The sequence below is a fragment of the Eupeodes corollae genome, chromosome 1 (genome assembly GCF_945859685.1).
Source record: "Eupeodes corollae chromosome 1, idEupCoro1.1, whole genome shotgun sequence".
Classification (NCBI taxonomy): Eukaryota; Metazoa; Arthropoda; class Insecta; order Diptera; family Syrphidae; genus Eupeodes; species Eupeodes corollae.
The window spans coordinates 18770825-18790002 of NC_079147.1; the positions used below are offsets into that span (position 1 = coordinate 18770825).

Below are 19178 nucleotides of genomic sequence, written 5' to 3' on the forward strand. Positions count from 1 at the left end.
ATCCAAGCTCTTAGGCGACCAATTAAGATGTCCAAGGCGGCTGATAAAACGATTTGGAACTTTTATTTTATTTAAATGAAAGACCTTGAAAAACTCACTAATCCTGGCCGCAGACACGAAAATGAGCTTTTGTTGTCAAATTCAAGCTACTCTAAAGCCCAGACTGCGAATCGGATTCCAATTGGACTTTGTAGGGTAGGATCCCCACTATTGTTCTGACGAGGTATTCTCCAAAAATGTTAAACCAATTCGAAAGCTATTTGATCTATCCAGTCTAAAGGTCTTCTTTCTATAGGATAGAAGAAATAAACACATGCCCAGTTTATTCTTCAAAAAAATTAATCCTTTTTCCCGTCTAACAATCGTCCAATTGCACTTACGTCAATTCTTTTGAAGGTCACGAAAACCAATTTTCGATTCAAGAAATATCTTGAATAACGAAACCTTCTTAATGACCAGCAGTATTGTTTTCGTAGCAAGCAATAGGTTATATGCTTATCTCATGATTTTTTGACCGAATATTGGACTTGTTATTTTAAAAGCAATTGATAGAATTTGGCATCAAGTTTTTTTTTATAAAAAATCCGTAAATTTCGTATTGATGGATCTTAGCTTTGTTGAATAAGGAATTACTTTACGGACCGTTCAATTCAGGTAGTATTAGAGTTGTTCAAATTTGATATTTACAAAATAAAAGCTGGTATGCCACAGAGCTCAGTTTTGTCTCCAATACTCTTCCCTACTTTTGTAAATAATTTTTGTCTGAAACTTTAACCCACTTAATTGTTTCGCTGTGGACAGTTTTCTCACCTTTTCAAATAAGTACTTCGGGTTTTTTCAAGGAGTACTTCGGGTTTCCAGAGGAAAGGCAAAACAGGGAGGTGCACGGAGATGGTACAACATCGAACAGCTACAATTGCAGGAGATCGCCAAATCTGTTTCCGACCGAGTTCCAAGTAAATTCTCTCGAAGTTCTCTGCCGCCCACGGAATGTATCGAAAACCAGTGGCAACATTGCCAAGATGCTATCAGAGAAGCCGCCTCTTATGTGCTGCGTTTCAAACAGCCACCAACAAGGAACCCATGGGTTAATGAGGAATGTTGGCAGGTAAATGCAGCTAAACAACAGGCACGCAAAGTGGCGCTGCATAAAAGGACGAGAGCTGCTCATGAGCTCTTTGAGCAGAAGAGGTAAGAGGAACACTGACTTCTCAAGAGGAAAACGAGAGGGCATGAGGAGCGTGCGGTCGAAAATGTTGAGAGGTTTAGAGGCAGGAATGAAGTTCGAAAGTCTTATGAACAGGTGAAACGAAATTCACAGGTACATAAACCTAGAACCGAAGCCTGCAAATACGAAAGTGGAAACATCATAGTGGAACCGCAGTCAATGCTGAGGATATGGAAGGACCACTTCTGCAGACTGCATAACGGCGACGAAGAACTGAATTCCGCTGTCAGGCAGGATGATCCATTCAATATAGACGACGAAAGCCAACAATCCCGTCCTCCCGACTTAGACGAAGTAAAGATTGCCATATCTTAGTTGAAGTCTAATAAAGCCGCTGGAGCAGATGGCTTGAATGCCGAGCTCTTTAAAGCAGCTGGAGATAAGTTGGTTAGGAGCATGCACCAACTTATCTGTAAAATATGGTCGGAAGAAAACATGCCCGATGAATGGAACCTCAGCATTGTTTGCCCGATCCTGAAAAAAGGAGACCCTCTAAACTGCACCAACTATAGAGGAATCATTCAACTTAACATCGTCTATAAAATCTTCTCTGCCGTAATATGTGAACGTCTAATGCCCATCGTCAACAAACTGATAGGTCCTTTTAGTGTGGCGATCAAATATTCACAAAACGGCAGATCCTGCAAAAAAAAACCCAAGAACACCAAATCGACAACCACCATCTTTTCATCGATTTCAAGGCCGCATATGACAGTATCTGGAGGGACGAGCTGTATATAGCCATGTCTAGTTTCAGCATCACTGCCAAATTCGTCAGTTTGTGCAGAATGACCATAGAGAATTCGCGCTGCTCCATAAAGTTTAGAAACAACTTAGCAGAACCTTTCGATGTCAAAAAAGGTTTTATACAAGGTGATGCGCTTTCATGCGAGGATAGTGCAGAGCTCCCAACGTCAACACTAGAGGCACTATCTTTCAAAAGTCTGTTCAATTACTATAGCATATGCTGATGAACTTAGCGTGTTGTTAATGGGGATTTTGTAAGTATTGAGGCAGAGGCGGCAAACATATATGTTTAACGGTTAATAAGGGGAAAACAAAATACATGTTGTCTTAAAGAAATTACATACGACGTCTTGGTCAAAACCACCATCGACAGACGTAACTTTGAGGTAGTCAAGGCCTTCGTCCACCAAGGTTCCACTGTAAATGCAGAAAACAACACCAGCGCTCAAATCAAACGCAGAATAACTCTTGCTAACCGCTGTTTCTTTGGACTAAGAAAGCAATTGAGTGGTAAAGTTCTGTCTCGAAGGACCAAAGTGTCGCTATATAAGACCCTCACATCTCCGTCCTGCTATACAGTGCAGAAGCATGGTCTATGACAAAAGCGGATGAAAGCACCTTGGGTCATTTCGAGAGAAAAGTTCTTCGTGTTATCTACGGTCCCGTATGCATCGAAGGGGAGTGGTGAAGAAGATGGAACGACGAGCTGTACGGGCTGTACAGCGACGTAGACTTAGCTAGAAGGGTAAAAGTCCAACGACTAAGATGGCTGCTTCACGTAGAGCACATGGAAACCAATGCTCCGGCCCGGAAAGTCTTCGAATCCACACCCATAGTAGAACTGTAGCGCCTTCTTAAGTAAGTAAGTAAAGTATATTTATTAATGAACGAAAATATGCTGGAAAATGATATCATTCACGATACAATATTACCATTTGGTCGCAAACTTCTTACAGAAATCTTTAAAAAATATGCAGAATAATAAATGAAGGTTTACTTCAGAAGAAGTCTTTTTAGATTTGCTCTACAAATACAAAATTTAAAATCCTCTGTATCCGTACCAACTTTAAGCTTAACCGTTCATCCGATAGACTTGATAAGCACTGCACATATGTGCATAGCAGAAGGACGGTAGTACCCGTGGAATGGTGGATATTGCGTTGGACTGTCATACCAGAGGTCTTGGGTTCGATCCCTGCCTATGCCATAAAAAGTTTATTTTCCACAGGTACTGCCTCTTGCGAGGAACTGACAAATTTTCCAAAAATTCTTGTTGGAAAGTGATTTCTCAAATAAGACGTTCGTATTCCGCTTAAAACTGTAGGTTCTCCTCTTTCCCTGACAACATAACTTTTACAAAGGAATGGTTGAGAGTTGTAAGTTAAAAGACCCTAGTTCTCAACCTACTGTTGTGCAACCCAATTTATATATTTAGAAGAATGGTGAAACAAGAATTTTCTCGAACTTATTCTTCAGCCATCAGTTAAGTAAGATTAAAACCTTGAAATTTTATTTTTCATTAAAACCCAAATTTAAAAATTGGCTTGCTTTTTGGTAACCAAAATATCAGTTATATCTTAAGTTTCTAAGACAATCTAAGCTAGAATTTTCTATCTAACGATATTAAGCTTAAACCTGTTTGCTATTCACGTAAAACAAAGCTTTATCTAGAACTGTAGCTTTATTTACTGGTGATAGCTATTACTAGCTAGCTTTGTCTTGGTCCAAAAATAGTGTTGTTTTTGTTTTTATTCATAAAACTCATTAAAGGAAAATTCTGTGTAGCTATACTATTATTGCTCTTTAATATAATTATTGCACTTTGTTAAATCAAAAAAGTTTTTAATGTTGAAACCCCCTTATTGGGTACAAAACTTTATAAAGTCTCGTTTCTCGCTCGCAATTTATTCAAGTGGATAGCTCTCTTTGAAAAAAAATGTTCGCCACCGTTGACTTTTCATTCCTTAATAAAGGAACTTTTTCTATAATATTAAGAATGCAAAAAGAAAGATTTCGATAAGTTTTCATCTAACTTTGTCTTATATTTTTCACCATATTTCAATGCCCTAGTCAATGGGTAATATCCAAACGAATTTTTCGTAAAAAAAAAACAAAATATTTCTGGAACTTGTACATATCTACACAAAATTCAACAAACTTCAATTTCCCATTGAAATAAATCCAATTACAGCTCCTTTTTACCATCCACTTATCTTACCTTCAATATTTTAGATATTATGAACTTTTTCTTGCACTTGAGACGGTCAAATTGATTCAGGTAGACAGTTGACCCACTTATGTTTTTATTTGTTATGTCATTTGCACGATTTCGTAATACACAGAAGTATATATTTTTCTCTTTACCAAAGATCAATACTTTTCAATTATTTTTCTTAAGCTGGCTATAATAAACCTGTGCCATAAAAATGTCCAAACTTTTCAAGTTCCTGTTCTTAAAGATCCTAAATAAATGTTTAATGCTGGAATTGGTGGTAGGTTCTTAAAAAAAATATACAACCACGCAAACGATACCAACATTAGAAATGACACGCACAGGAGATAAAACAAAAAGGACTTCTTCCTGTTTTGTGTTTCTTTATTAAAGTTCGATAACATGTTTTATTAATAAGAAATAATTTAGTGTATCTTAGCTCAGCCTTATACTGAATATCAATATTAATTAACGTTATTTCTCTCTTTTTTCAGACTCATAAAACATAACGTAGCCATATAAAACTAAAACCACACAAATTAGTACAACGATGAAACAACATATCAACTATCAACGACACACTAGCAGGAGTAGTAATAGTTTACTATGGAATATCCTGCGAGTTGTCTTCATAATTTCTGCCCTCACATTGCAAGTGACAAGAACTGAAGTATTCACTGCTTTGGCGGAAATGGAAGAACTCCTTGAGACTGAATCGGTGCTCCTGAGCAATTTAGTTGGCTACATTGGCGTACAACAACACAAACTCAATTATCTAAAAACGTAAGTATACATATACAAGAGTGTTTCCTTTTATGCAAGGACTTCTTTTATGCAAGGACAATCGGGGCAAAAAGAAATAGATAAATACAAAACATAAATACACCTGTATAGGTGTATAGGGCTATAGAAAGACGATATCACTCAGACTGAGTGATAGAACCAAACGACCAACTTTTAATTGGACCAATTCAGGAGATGGCTCAGGTGGACGGACATGATAATATTAAACTCGAACTTGTAGCAAGCAAAGCAATATGCCGACCGAGTCGGGGAGGCTGAGATATAGGGTAGGGTTCATTTGGTCATGTTGTTTGATAGATTATACCACTTTTGTGTGTCATTGAAAATTATATTGAATTTGTGTTTTGTGGAATAATATTTCAAGTGCATTAAGGTTAAATCAACTAAATATGTACGGTACCTATATTGTGTATGATATCAATGGAACTCAATTTATTCTCAAGATCTCTTAAGGGGGATCAAAACAATTAAAAGCGAATGCAAAATTTCTCTTTAACTTTTAAAGTCATAGAAAAATATGTAGTTTCCCATTTAAATGTATTAAACTTATTTAGTGAATGAAAAAGCACACCTTGAACCTGAACAGTTAAGTCTAGAGTCTTTAAAACTGGACATTTGCTAATGGGCACTTTATCTTTGTTAATAGTGAAAATACTGACAGTTTTTTTTTGAAAGATTTGGAGTAAATATTGAAAAGCCCTTCTAGCTGTCATAGCGTTCGAACAAATTTGGAGGTGAATCCGGTTTTTAAATAAAGTATGTTACTAGGAATGTTATTGGAAGGTATAAAATCTTTCTTATAAAAAAGCAATACAATTTTTCAATCTTTTCAAATCGCTTGAAGGCCCAGATTTGAGCTTCATGAAACATAATAAATTTTTCCATTGTTCCAAAAATCTTAATTTTTTTAAAGTAAAGTTGATTTTCATACCCCAAAGACTTCAGAAGCTAAACTAAAGATCCATCATGATTTGCCAATCGGCAGGGCAATCAAGTAGCAAGACAAGATTACTGCATAAAGGGCATAGAAAAGACTCTTAATTCACACTTCAGCTAACCAAAAAAGACTTCGAAAAATATTCGAGATGACAAAATTTTCAATTCGACAAATCTGATCGATTACAATAACTTGCTATGAAAAGGTAAAAATAAAAAAACAGTATCAGAAGCAAAACGGAACCATGTGGCACACCATCGTATATTTTGTGAATATCATATTTGAACCCATCTAAATCCACTTGAATTAAATGGTCACGAAAGGTAATTTATAATCCAACAGGGAAGAGATTCATCATTTTCTATTACACGTATTTTTAGTAATAGAGTTTGATGCCAAACTCTATCAAATGCATTTGAAATAGCAAGTGTAATAATCTTACTTCTCCAAAACGATGTAAAGATTTGTTTCACTGTTCGGTGAAATAGCCGATAATGCGGGTCATTAAGAAGTTTTCGTTGTTCAAGATATTTCTTAAGCTGAAAATAAATCAGTTCTGATATGACCTTGGCCAGAAGGGACGTCAGTGCAATAAGATGATAGTTTTCCATCAACTCGTAAAGAGACTTATAGAATAGGACAGATAGAAAAGCTTACGCAAACAATAGTGAGGATACTATCCAGGCAAGCGGATTTGTGAATGTCAAGATATTTAGGTACTCTAGCAACTGTACGAGCTCGAAAGAAGATTTATCCCATAGTAACCGAGCTTACAAAAGGAGTGTCATTGGAAACGAGCATCATAACCAACGCACAATGACGTAGAATATAGCTCGAATCAAATCATCAAATATTTTTTGGGTATGATAGATTTAACACTATGCGGGATATAATTTCTCATTCCAAAATGGATTTGTTACAATATCTTCTTAAATACACATCACTTTTGACTATGCATAGTGGCCAGTTTCTAAAGAAGTCCTTGGAATTGATGTTACTTTAACTAAAAAGCTGCAAAAAAGTTTAGAAAGAAAACACACCACATAGAAAGAAAAAAGTCATCCTATTGACTATTTTGGTAGTCGATATGACTATCTATCGCGATAACTGCGATAGTCAATATGACAACAGCGGTAGTCAATAGGACCATTGTGGTAGTCAATATGACAACTGCGGTAGTCAATAGGACAATTGAGGTCGTCAATTTGACAGCTGCGGTAGTCAATACTCAATAGAACAACTGTGGACACTGGACAGTTACGGTAGTCAATACTCAATAGGACAACTGTGGTAGTCAATAGGACAGTTACGGTAGTCAATATTATGATAACTGCGGTAGTCAATAGGACGGTTACGTTAATTAATATGATAACTGCGTTAGTCACTAGGACAACTGCAGTAGTCAATAGGACAATTATGGTAGTCATTTTGACAACTGTGGTAGTCAATAGGACAATTGCGGTAGTCAATATGACAATTTTTGTTGAAAACCGAAATCTAATTTGACTGCTGGGTAGTCAATATAACAATCCTCGATAGTCAATTTTGTTCCATTGACTACTTTCGTTGTCATATTGACTACCCAAAGTTGAAAACCGAAAATTGTTCTATTGACTATCCACAAGTCAATTTTTAAAAATAAGGTTGTCATATTCACTATTTTGGTAGTCATAGCGACAATTTGGCAAAATTTCAGGTTGACTATCGACGATTGTTAATATGACAACTTTTTTTTTTCTCCACCAAGAAAGATGCCAGACTACTACTGCCTCTATTAGTTCTCCAACAGCTGTTTTAGAGATTAGTACTATTTCAACATCGTCATTGTTAGCGTGACTTTCTATCAGATAAAGTAATTTCTCAGCACCATCTTACGTCTGTTGGTTGCGACACACGGCATATTACAGAAAAATATGTCGGTATTATAAGACTACTCGAAACAATTCTTTAAAAGCCACTTTAATGGATAATTTTCATATTTCTCCTGAATGAATAACCTTTTAGACACTTGTTGCAATGGGTGTACTTTAGGACTTTAGTCTTACACTGAACCTTTATTACAAGAATTTCAAACCTGTGAACAATTACCTATCAAAACATTTTATCTTCCAAAGGATCTTTCAAAAAAATCTACAAGCCAGTTTGGAGCATATTAAATGCACGCTCTGTGTCTCAATGTTCAACATCTAGTATATTCGAAGTTCCATATATTAAATTTAAAACTTTGACCTATATCGACTTGACAGGTATCAATTACCGATCATGAGAAACCTATCGGACTAAGAAATTAAGTTTATCATGGAATCCAGTGATGAACGTGAATTTTTTTTACGGCTTCCTTGCTATATTCAAGCTGTTGAGCGATCTGAAAAGATGACGACGGAAGCACCTACAACTCAATACACAAAAAGGACTCTACTCAACGCTTTAGAGGAACAAATATAATTGCTACAAACGCGTTGCCTGAGTTTGACAAAAAAACAGATTTTCAAGCAACTTTATTACAAATTTATTTAGCTTTTTGATAAGAATTTTTCTTTTTTTATATTGAATCACAATTCTTTTAGCCGAAGCCTTAAATTGCTTATATTTTATATCATTTCTTCCATTAAATAATTTAAATAGTTGAGCCATAGTATCAAACAAATTTTAACAAATTTCAATTTTCGAGATCTGTGCGGAGGCAAAAGTAATTTAGTGAAATAATCGAAAAACTACATTACATCTCTGAATCTCAAAAGTTGTTTTTTTTTGCTTTTCAAATATCGTAGGCAGGCTCCAGAACACACATTTTCCATAAGCCCCCGAGTGTTTCCATATTTGACACAAAACTTAACAGCCAATCTCAAGACACAAAAAATCAAAGCAAGCTCTTTAACTTAATTTTGTTACGATTAATTAATTAAAACCGTAAATTCCATAAGTTCTACGTAACATAATGGCTAAGTCACGTAACATAAAAATCTTAACATGATAGTCCTTGAATTAAGCCTTTTAAAGTTTCTTTTATTATATGAAGTGAACCTTTGAATCTTTTGAATCTTTAATTACCTGCCTCAAATTTTAAATTTCCACGAATTAAGTGTAATAATTTCGGTAAACATAAGTGCAACTGATATTCTCTTATACAAAATTCAAAATTCACCTAATTCTGTTATTGTTTTGAGTGGAAAAGTTTTAATTTATCCACTCCAAGTTAAAACTTTCAAGACATGTATACTCTGTCGTCCCGATAATTGTTTCCTAGAAATTCAAAATTCTTTCTCAGAAATTAAAAAGGAAAAACATAAGACCAAAAATTCCGCAGATTTAAATTAAACATTCTTTCTCTTTTCGCTGAGAGAAGATTTCTTGACAAGAAGTTGACATACGTACTTATGTACCTTATGCACATCCATCTTCAATTTATTCAATTTCCTTGAAATGTTACCTTATTATTTTTTTACTCTAATTAAAACTCTTTCCATAGTAAAAAAATAAAATGTTGAATTAAATTTCTTTGAATGATTATTCTTATGGTTTTGACGTGACAATGAATTTAACGCGCAAAAGCATTTAAATTCGCTCGTTATAAGATTGTTTGGATGATGGAATCAGATACAAATGAAAAACAAAAATACAGCAGACAAACTGAAGAAAATCCAATTTAAGCTTTTAATTTCGGTGAGATAAACTCTTATTTAGAAGACTTATCTATACAGTTGTTGATGAAAAAAGCTCTACACTTCAAAAATAGGAATATTCGAAAGATCTTACGATTTATTGATTTGGAAAAACCAACCGAGGAACTCCGAAGTTTGCAGGCTCATTATTGGGTGAAATGGTAGGAGTAAGTCTTATACCCTTAAAAATTTGTGGATAAATAACTTAACTTAAAACTAAGCTTTTTTATATGGAAAAGGGTTTTGAGAATATATTGTCAGAAGAATTTTTATAAAGACAAATTTGGTGAAAATGAAAAACCCAAATTTGAAAACAAAAATTATTTTGGGACACAATTTTTTTTTAAATTAAACGTTTCATACCATAAAGTGGGATACATGGTTATGTTTTAAACGATGATTAAAAAAAATACAAATATAGCTCTTAAGAACATGTTGACAAATATTTTTCAAGCAAAAAGATAAATAATAGTAAGCGTATTTTTGGCGTCTACTGTTTCTGATAGATAACTTTGTTGAAACCCATTCTTTTGTCGGAAGGATGTGTATCTATAGATCTAGATATTTTTAGGTGTACATATTTAGCTATAGGTTAAGTATTTCATGTATCAGTCGTAAATGATGGACATTTTCTGCAGCTCCAACGAACTAAGTAATCCTCTCTAAAAATCATTTGTCCAAAATGATTTAATAAACTCTCCTTTTTTAAGGTCCTCTTGAGTAGATATATACTTATACCTACACACATATATATCTATTTAACATTTTCTTGGAGAAAAATCTAAGACAAAAATTATTAAGCCTCAGGGAAGATAAGATACTTCATTACAAAACACTCTTATAAGAGTCCTTTTTAATCGAGAAAAATGTTTTTCTTTGTTTTTACTTTTTTCCTTTTCGTTTTACTCCACTGAGTTGTTTCATATTTGGTCCTTGAAAACTTATATATGTATAATAGGTATACTTTTAATATACCTACAGATTTTGTTTGATTGTTATATACATAAATACACAAAGGTTTAGGGAGTTGTAAAAAAAGGAACGTTAACGTTGTTAAAGGTTGGGGTATTAGTTAGAGGTTATTTTCGACATGGATTTGTTTTTTTTTTTTATTTTGTTGCCCCCAAACATTTCAGAAAATGTTCGTTTTATATCATAATAATGGGAAATACGTACACATATAGCATCAATACATACATACGTAGGTATACATCCATGTAAAAACTTTAAGAACAAACAAAATTAAATAGAAAACAACGTGTAATAGTCCGACACGATTTTGGTCAGAGAGCATAATTTCTTGTAAGACATACAATAAATGAAACAAAAACCGATGTTAAAGTTGTAATTTTTTTTGGTGACATGAAAAAGGAAGATACTTTATTATGTTCATAACTATAATCGAAAAAAATAATAAAATAGGATAATTATGACTTTTTATGTCTATTCGATAAGTTCTGTATAAAGTGATTTCCACGGATTGTTTTGGGAAGATACCAACGATCATACCAAAAACAAGTTAAAATGTAAAGCTTGCTTCAAAGAGATGTTTAATATTGAATAGTCCGCTATTTCGGCAGCTATCTTTCGATATTTGAAACTTAAAACTACGCCACTATTAAAAATAGAACAATAACTATCTTAGCAACGCTTTTGAATTTTCAAAATTCAGTACAAAAATGGTTAGGAAACCATTTTTTGATAGCCGTAAAACACCTTCTCTATCGACATTAGTAGAACTGGGTTCTGTATCACTTCTGTAACACTTTTCATTTTTACTTTTTAACTTTTCACTTTTATTTTGCGAAATACATTTCAATAAATTCAATTTGTAAAGATAAAATTATCGAATTGAAAAGTTGTTTTACCAAACACAACTTTGCAAAACGCAGTCTTTTTTGAAAAGAACAAACTCTTGTTATTTTTCAAAGTTTTCGAAAACTGATTTCAAAAAAATATATGAACCGTTTTGAAAATGAATAAGTACAAACAAAATAAAAATAAATTAGGTGGCGCAGCAGTCCATAAAGAATAGTTACTTGTTACAGGCACGGATTGAAGCCAAGACCCCTTGCATGACAGTCCAACACCCCAAGGCCAAGGCTTAAAACCCCATCCCGACTACCCACTATCAAGCGCTGATTGAAGCCACCAAAACTGGTTCTCCTGCTTCACCCTATCAGTTCGAACCCGTTCGGACACAGCCCTACTGAACCGAAGGAGCTCTGGTTCGCCTTGTGCCATGACGTCCCGATTGTACAGGAGTCGCCTATCCACGGTTCGTCGTGTGACGTGGTAGATTAACGGAACTGCCAATCTATCCTGTATCAGACCGCATTTGTCTAAAAAGAGGAAAGCCTCTGGTGGAATGAAGCCGCTCAAGCGTGCACTTTCAAAATACTCGTCGTTCGGATAGAACGCCCCGAAAATTAAATTGTTGGTCGAAGACATAGCACTTGCAATGTGACCCCGAACGAGTTTTATCACTAAATTGTCAATTCTGTTTATTCGAGCCCCGTTGTATAGGACCTCGTTGGAATAGTAATGCACATAAGAAGATTCGGCTGTTCGATATAAGCCGGTACAGCGTCGTAAACACTGCCGCTCGAACACCCGAAACTTCTCCATCTGGGAAGGGGCAACGTTGAACCACACAGGACAACCATACACGATCATTGGCCATATGAGGGCCATGTAGCAAATTACCTTCACTCTGGGGTCAAGCCGACAGCCGTTTTGTCAAAGCTAAGGCTCCTCTGGCCCTGGTCAGAGCAGCATTTATATGTCAGTCGAAATATAAATACTGATCTAACCAGATACCGAGGTACTTCACTACACTTTTGCTCTCTAATGGCTGCCAGTGAAGATCAACGATGACCATCTTGCGCCAATTCTTACACGTATCCCTCATGGCCCCAGCCAACGGGGTTCGAAACAGAATTGTCTCCGACTTCTGGACATTTATTTTCAGTTTCCAGTCGTCACAATATCGCTGAATCTTGTCGAAATCACGCTGCAAGAGAATTCTAATAACCTCAATCTTTCGGGCCGTTCTGTACGCAATAAGATCGTCGGCGTACGCAATTGCCTTTGTAAGACTTCCTATCAGATCGCTGGTGTAAATGCTGGAGAGAATCGTCGAATTTACGGCTATTTGTTGAAGACCATTTTTAATTAAGAATGTTGTGGTCGAAGTTACATTGCCACTTTTGACATCAAACTTTGTACCGTTAAGCATACATAAAGTATATACAACAATTTCTTGCTTATGTCAAGCCTGCTCAGTTTTAGGTAAAGATCCTCTAACCATACGGTGTCAAAGGCCTTTTCCAAATCAACCAGAACAGCACCTGTGCATTGTTGTTTTGATTTATTCTATTGGATATCAGAAACGATTTTAGACGCAGCATGAATTGTGTCATGACCCGCCTTGAACCCGAACTGTTTATCCGGAATTATTTTGTTGTCCGCTGCCCACTTAGTCAGAGCCCTATTGATGATCTTTTCGAAAACTTTGCTGATGCTCGGAAGAAGACTTATCGAAAGAAGATTTGACGGGTTGGAGTTGTCCTTTCTCTTTTTTTCGGAAGAGGATGAACCACAGCGGTCTTCCAATAATATGCATTATTCAGAGCACTATTGAAGAGTGTGTTGGAAATGTCAATTGCCTCCATCGTTAAATGTCTTAGTACACCGTTTGTTTTATAATGAAATATGGCTAAATTTCAAGAATTGGCCTAACTTCACTTTTGTAAAGTATAATTTAGCCATTTTCCAACATTTGGTTTTAGTTTATTTTAGTTTAATAGTAGTTAAGAAGTAGTACCAGTAGCATGATGGTAAGTGCGTTGAAGGGGTCTTGGGTTCAATCCCTGCCTGTGCCACCTTAATTTAAAAAAAAATAATTTTCGTGGTTACTGCCTCTTGCGAGGAATTGACAAATCCTTCAAGAGCAATTCTTGTCATGAAAATGTACTTTCTCAAACTAGCCGTTCGGATTCCGCCTTAAATTGTAGGTCCTTTCCATTCCTGACAACAGTACGCGGACATAGGAATGATTGAGAGTCGTAAGTCACTAGGCCCTGGTTCACAATGGACTGTTGCGCCCGCCACCCCATTAGATTTTTTTTTTTTAAATAGTTAAAAAACTTAGCATACAATCAACTTCGCAACGACTTCAAACTCTGAAGTGTGCAAAGGCTCACAGTAAAAATGAGTTGGTCGTATTTTTCAAAATATTTTGGCCTTCTTTCACTTTGTCAAAGTGCAACATTATCAACTGCTTAAGATTGGCCTTATTTCACTATTGTAAAATGCAATAAGACCAATTTTTAAAAGTTGGTCTTATTTCACTTGACCTTATTTCAAGGCACCAGTAAAATATTAGAACCATTTTTAACAATTTTCTTAGCTTTAAAGATGGTTTACCCAATTTTAAACTATTTAAACATTTTATTATCTCTTAAAACTTTGCAAATGTTGAAATCACGAAATGGCTACTTTAACTTTAAGCAATTTGCTAAATACATATGACAACTGTGCAATAATTTTTGTAAGAGTATTAGAATTATCCAGTCAACAGTTGGGAATTTCAATTAATAGGTCCGTTGATTTTCACGAACTGTCTCATTTGTGGATACTGAATGCTTGTTGTTTTAATAAAATGCTATTTGCAATTTCCTAGTTAGCATAGACCTAATAAAATATTGTCATTAATATTTTGTTCAAAATTTAGAAAAATATAGCTTGACGAGCACGGATGAAAAGTTATCAGGACGCATCAAAACTTCTTTTTTTTTTCTTTAGATGTAGATTAAAATGATTAATGATTAAAATTTCTTTAATTAAATGTTTTATAAATCTAAAGTAAACCACTTTTTGAAAGAACAAATAAATTTGCTAAAATCTTAATAAAGTAGTTTCACGAAATGGTCTCGGGTACCCAAGATCATATCAAATAATAAACAGAAGTAACAAAAGAACTTAGTAACAAGAATCCTTATATGTAAGACCTTATAGGCAAAATCTTAAGTCCTATTAATACAACACACAAAATTTAAGTGATTTCAAACTTGAACAGGTCGAATTCATTGATCAATAGGAGCTATTTAAAACATGATTTAGAATTTTAACAATTGTAATTTTATTTAAAAGGTTCTTTCCCTTTCAAGCTTTAATCATAACTTAAAAACTAACTTCATTGTAAACTTATGTGGGGTGTTGGCCAAAAGGAGTTTGAGGTTATAGGTGCTTATGTTGAAATAAAATGACTTTGGATTCAAATTGACCAACCAAAGGTTCGTAAAGGTGTGGTGCCTTGGCAAATAGAATATGTTTAAAGTTTTTCAGGTTATGGGTTTTATTGATAAGAAATCAAGCTATAGAAAAAAGAGCAGTTACTTCAAATAGAGAGAATCCTTTGTTTAAAAATTATGTCAGCAATTTTTTACGTCTCTGTAATGAGTACAGGTGTAACAAATGGAGACGATCAATCGAAGAATTCAGGAACAAAACAGAGAAATCTTCATTCGATGCTTTTAATTCTTGATATCTGTATATCTTGATATGAAAACCAAACCTGAACAAACGTCATGAAAAACGATTGGGTTACGTAATTTTTAGAAAACTCTTTAGACCATCTTTTAACGAAACCCAATGCAGAGTAGTAAGTAAGTAAAAGGATATTTCATAATATTGAATGGAGTTCTCAATTGTCAGTATAAAGAAGTGAGGTCCTAAATGACTACATTTGATGGCACTAGAAGTGGCTAGAATAGGATTAAAACGTACGGTTCTAAATCGGATATTGACGATTCTCGAAGTAGGAAGTACTCCATTTCAGGAAAAGAGGTCCAAAACCTAAGGAAACTTTACCAAATGCTTTGTTGGAGTTAGTGCATACCAACTCAACTTCTTAGAGTTAATGAAACGAACTCTACAAGGTTGCGGTGGTAGATCTATTTTCTCAGAAACTGGGGTGGTTAGAGGTCTGCAACAGAAGCTGAAGACCTAAAAAAATGCTTTCGACATTATTGGGATATGAGAAAGTTTAGTATTTGGTCGTTAGTTTATCACCTTCCCTTCCGGTCTTTTCTAGTTAATTGAAGTTATAAAAGAAGTTTTCCATATTTAAGGAAATGCTCCTTGATTTAAGGATAAATGAAAAACTTTAATTAGAGAAGCTGAGGGAGAAGATTAACAGTTTTTTAGGAAAATGATGAAAGGATCAGTGCCCGGAGTGATCTCATCATTATGTTGAGAAAATTTGTTTTCTGTGGCTGAAAGAAAAATGCAACCAGGTAAAAATGAACCCAACAAAAGATTCGATAAATACTCAACAAACTTCATTAAAATGAAAAATGATGATAGTGCACTTAGGCCGATACGTAATTTGTTTTATTTCATCTACATTTTTAAAGTGATTTTCTACTTTTTGTAAGATCACTTTTTTTAATTTATAGACCATCCAAAATTTTGCAGTTAATGAGCCAACCAACTAAACCACAATGACTACCTTTATTTAATTTAAATCAATTTTCAAAATAATGTGACAAAATGTTCATAAACTGATATTTTATCATTTCAGCAAAGTAGAAGAATATCGAAGAGAACACACCGAAGCATCAGCAGATATCTCAACGTATGTCTCGAATCCCATCAACGCATATTTACTCACCAAAAGACTTACATCAGACTGGAAGCAAGTGGAGACTCTAATGGCTCAGGATGTCGGAAGTGGTATGTCGATAAATGCATTTTATAGATAAGATGATGCAATTTATATTTTCACTTATGTATAAATTTATCAGTCAATTTATTTTCGTGCGTTACACTCTACGTTCCATTTCACATTTTCCTTATTTTTCTTTCTTTCTTTTTTTTGAAGAATTTTTAAAAAATATCACAAACTATCGTAACGTTTTGAAATTCCCATCCGATGAGGATCTTAATGGAGCTGCTGTGGCACTGATGCGACTACAGGACACATACAATCTGGATACGTCAAGTGTTGCCCGAGGACAACTGAATGGTGTACAATACAGGTAAGAAATTATGTATAGCAGTAAAGAAATTTCCAACTTATTTCATCGATTGAATCCTTATATTTCTCTATTACCTTTATATGTTCTTATTCTTCTTGTCTTTCCTTTGTTTTTTTTTGGCTTGCAGCTCAGAAATGTCTTCAGATGATTGTTTTGAAATGGGACGACAATCATATGTAAATTCTGATTATTATCATACGGTGCTTTGGATGCAAGAAGCTATGTCAAGACTTCTCGAAGAGCCAGTTAATAGGACGACAAGCTTCAGCAAAGCGGATGTACTTGAATACCTGGCTTTCTCCACTTACAAACAAGGTATGCTCCAGGAATATTTAAGATATATTATATTATTTTTCTTCTTAAGGACCAACAAAAGAAAAAATAAATTTTGTCTCACAAGAAGCTCCAATAACTTCATACAAAGATCCTTTTCATAGGAAAAATAACTAAAAAAAAGGATATTATTTTTCTATTTTATTGTTGTTTAAAAAAAAATATCATTCATCCACCCATATAAATAATCCTCTCAGACTATGTGCTCCTTGCCCATACCCATCCTTGAGTCAGTTATAAACGTTATTGGTCATATTGAAGTGGTAAGCTCCTGGTGTAGTGGCAAAGGATACTCAATTCCAGGACCTAAGTGAAAACTCGTGTTCGAGGAAAAATGTTTATGAGTATTTTAATGCCATTGGGTCACGTGTGGGTGTCTGTATTTTTTTTTTTTTTTCAAAAAACGAATATTTTTATTTATTTCATAATATTTAGAAAATAACTGAAGCGTTATTGAATTATTAAAAATATACGAATAGGATTACTTTTAACTTGGTTACAGTTGCTGTTGAAGTTTGAATTAGTAATCTTTACTAGAGTCCAGAAGGCACATCACCATGGATGTCCTTACTTGGGGAAAATTGTTTCTAAAAAATATCTCGGTGATTTATATTTATACTTTTATGTCCCTGAGCGGTTCAAGAACTTAACAGTGCATGTTGTTCACAATTTACCACAACTCATAACTCAGAACCTAAAATAGTAGTTATCATTATCTCATGTCAATAATACATACTTTACACGTATATCATAGTTTCAGTTATACATTATCTGCGGATTATACAAAATTTAAAAAAAGAGGCTGGGATGCGACCCCCAGTGATAACTTCCCATCCCGTCTGTCGATTTGTCTTGCTTAAAAGGTTTGTAGGTTTTCGAGTTTTTTGAAGTGTACTGTATATCGTTTAGAATTATAAAAGAGGTGACTCTCATCCTAAAACCTATTTTTAGAGTCGACTTTGAATTTATAATGATTTAGGATAGGATCTAAATGTTTAAAATGTTGGCCTGTGCTTCATATATAAATCAAATTAGTACTGATAATGAAGGGTGTCTGTCGGAATATTTTTAAGTTTAAAATTAAACTATATCCTTTTTATTCAATTAAATGCTGATTAAAAGTGTGCGTCTCATTTGTTAAAAACGATATCATTGATTGATATCGCGTTTTTGCAGTCGGGCCCTTACATTAACGATTATGAGAATTGAATTTCATGGGGAATATTTTTCTGCAGGGTATCAATTTTCGGGAAATTGTTGTTAAAAAATTGTTTAGGTATTCCAAGAATTGCCTGAGGCAGCCATCGAATAACAGCCGTGAAATTTTTTAAGTCTAAGTGCTTCTGCAAACATTCCACCATTTTTTTTGCGAAGGATTCTTTTTTTAGTATACTGAATAATTTGAATATCCTTACCGACTTAGTGGATTTCACATTATTTAATTTCGAGCTTAAGACTCATGTTATAACTCACTTTGAATGTCCAGAAATATGTCTTTTGACCATTGTGTCTATATTTTTGTTCCCATGAGTCGAATATTTAAATAAGTAAATATAATACTAGTCAGGAAGGTTTTCTTCCTAGCAATACAATTGATGTTTTTAAACTAGTTTTGATAGCCTTAGTTCAAATTCAATTTCAAAATAATGTATTACGTCAGGTTTTTGAGATAAAAAATATAACCATTTATGCTAGGCTTTTTGGAGGCTACCTCAGTTTCCATGATAGTTGAAAAACTTATTTTATTTCATACACTATTTAAAAATCTTCGTAAATTGTTTGATTCCAACTGTCTTTAAAAAATCTAAAGGAAACGTTAAAGTATTTGAATGCTAAAACGGTTTCCAACAGAAAAAGGCTAAACTATTTAAAATTGATATTACTCTTGTAACGAATTTTTCGTCTTAACAATTCTTTTATATTGATTTTTCACAAATCAAAAATATTGGCTTGAATCTCATTGTATCTTACAGAAAATATTGTTTTCAAAATTTGGTAAAGTTTTTATAAAAATCCAACAGTTCCTTGAAAATAATTTAAATCTAAAAAATGTAGAACAGTTCCCAATATTTTTAAGAAATGTTTAGGAAATGCTATTCAAAAAAAAAATGGGGTGGCGCAACAGTCCGTTGTGAACCAGGGCCTAGTGACTTACAACTTTCAACCATTCCTGTGTGCGAGTACTGTTGTCAGGAATGGAAGGGACCTACAA

At 34.2% G+C, this 19178-nt stretch overlaps 1 protein-coding gene across 1 annotated transcript in view; it reads left to right on the forward strand.

Moving 5' to 3' along the window:
* Nucleotides 1-19178, forward strand: part of LOC129940241 (prolyl 4-hydroxylase subunit alpha-1-like) — a 95138-nt gene that overhangs the window by 54327 nt on the left and 21633 nt on the right. The window contains exons 2-5 of the mRNA XM_056048504.1: nt 4682-4970; nt 16177-16328; nt 16477-16633; nt 16761-16948. Coding sequence (XP_055904479.1) covers nt 4738-4970; nt 16177-16328; nt 16477-16633; nt 16761-16948 — 730 coding nt within the window. The 5' untranslated portion in view covers nt 4682-4737. The remainder of the gene's footprint in view (nt 1-4681; nt 4971-16176; nt 16329-16476; nt 16634-16760; nt 16949-19178) is intronic.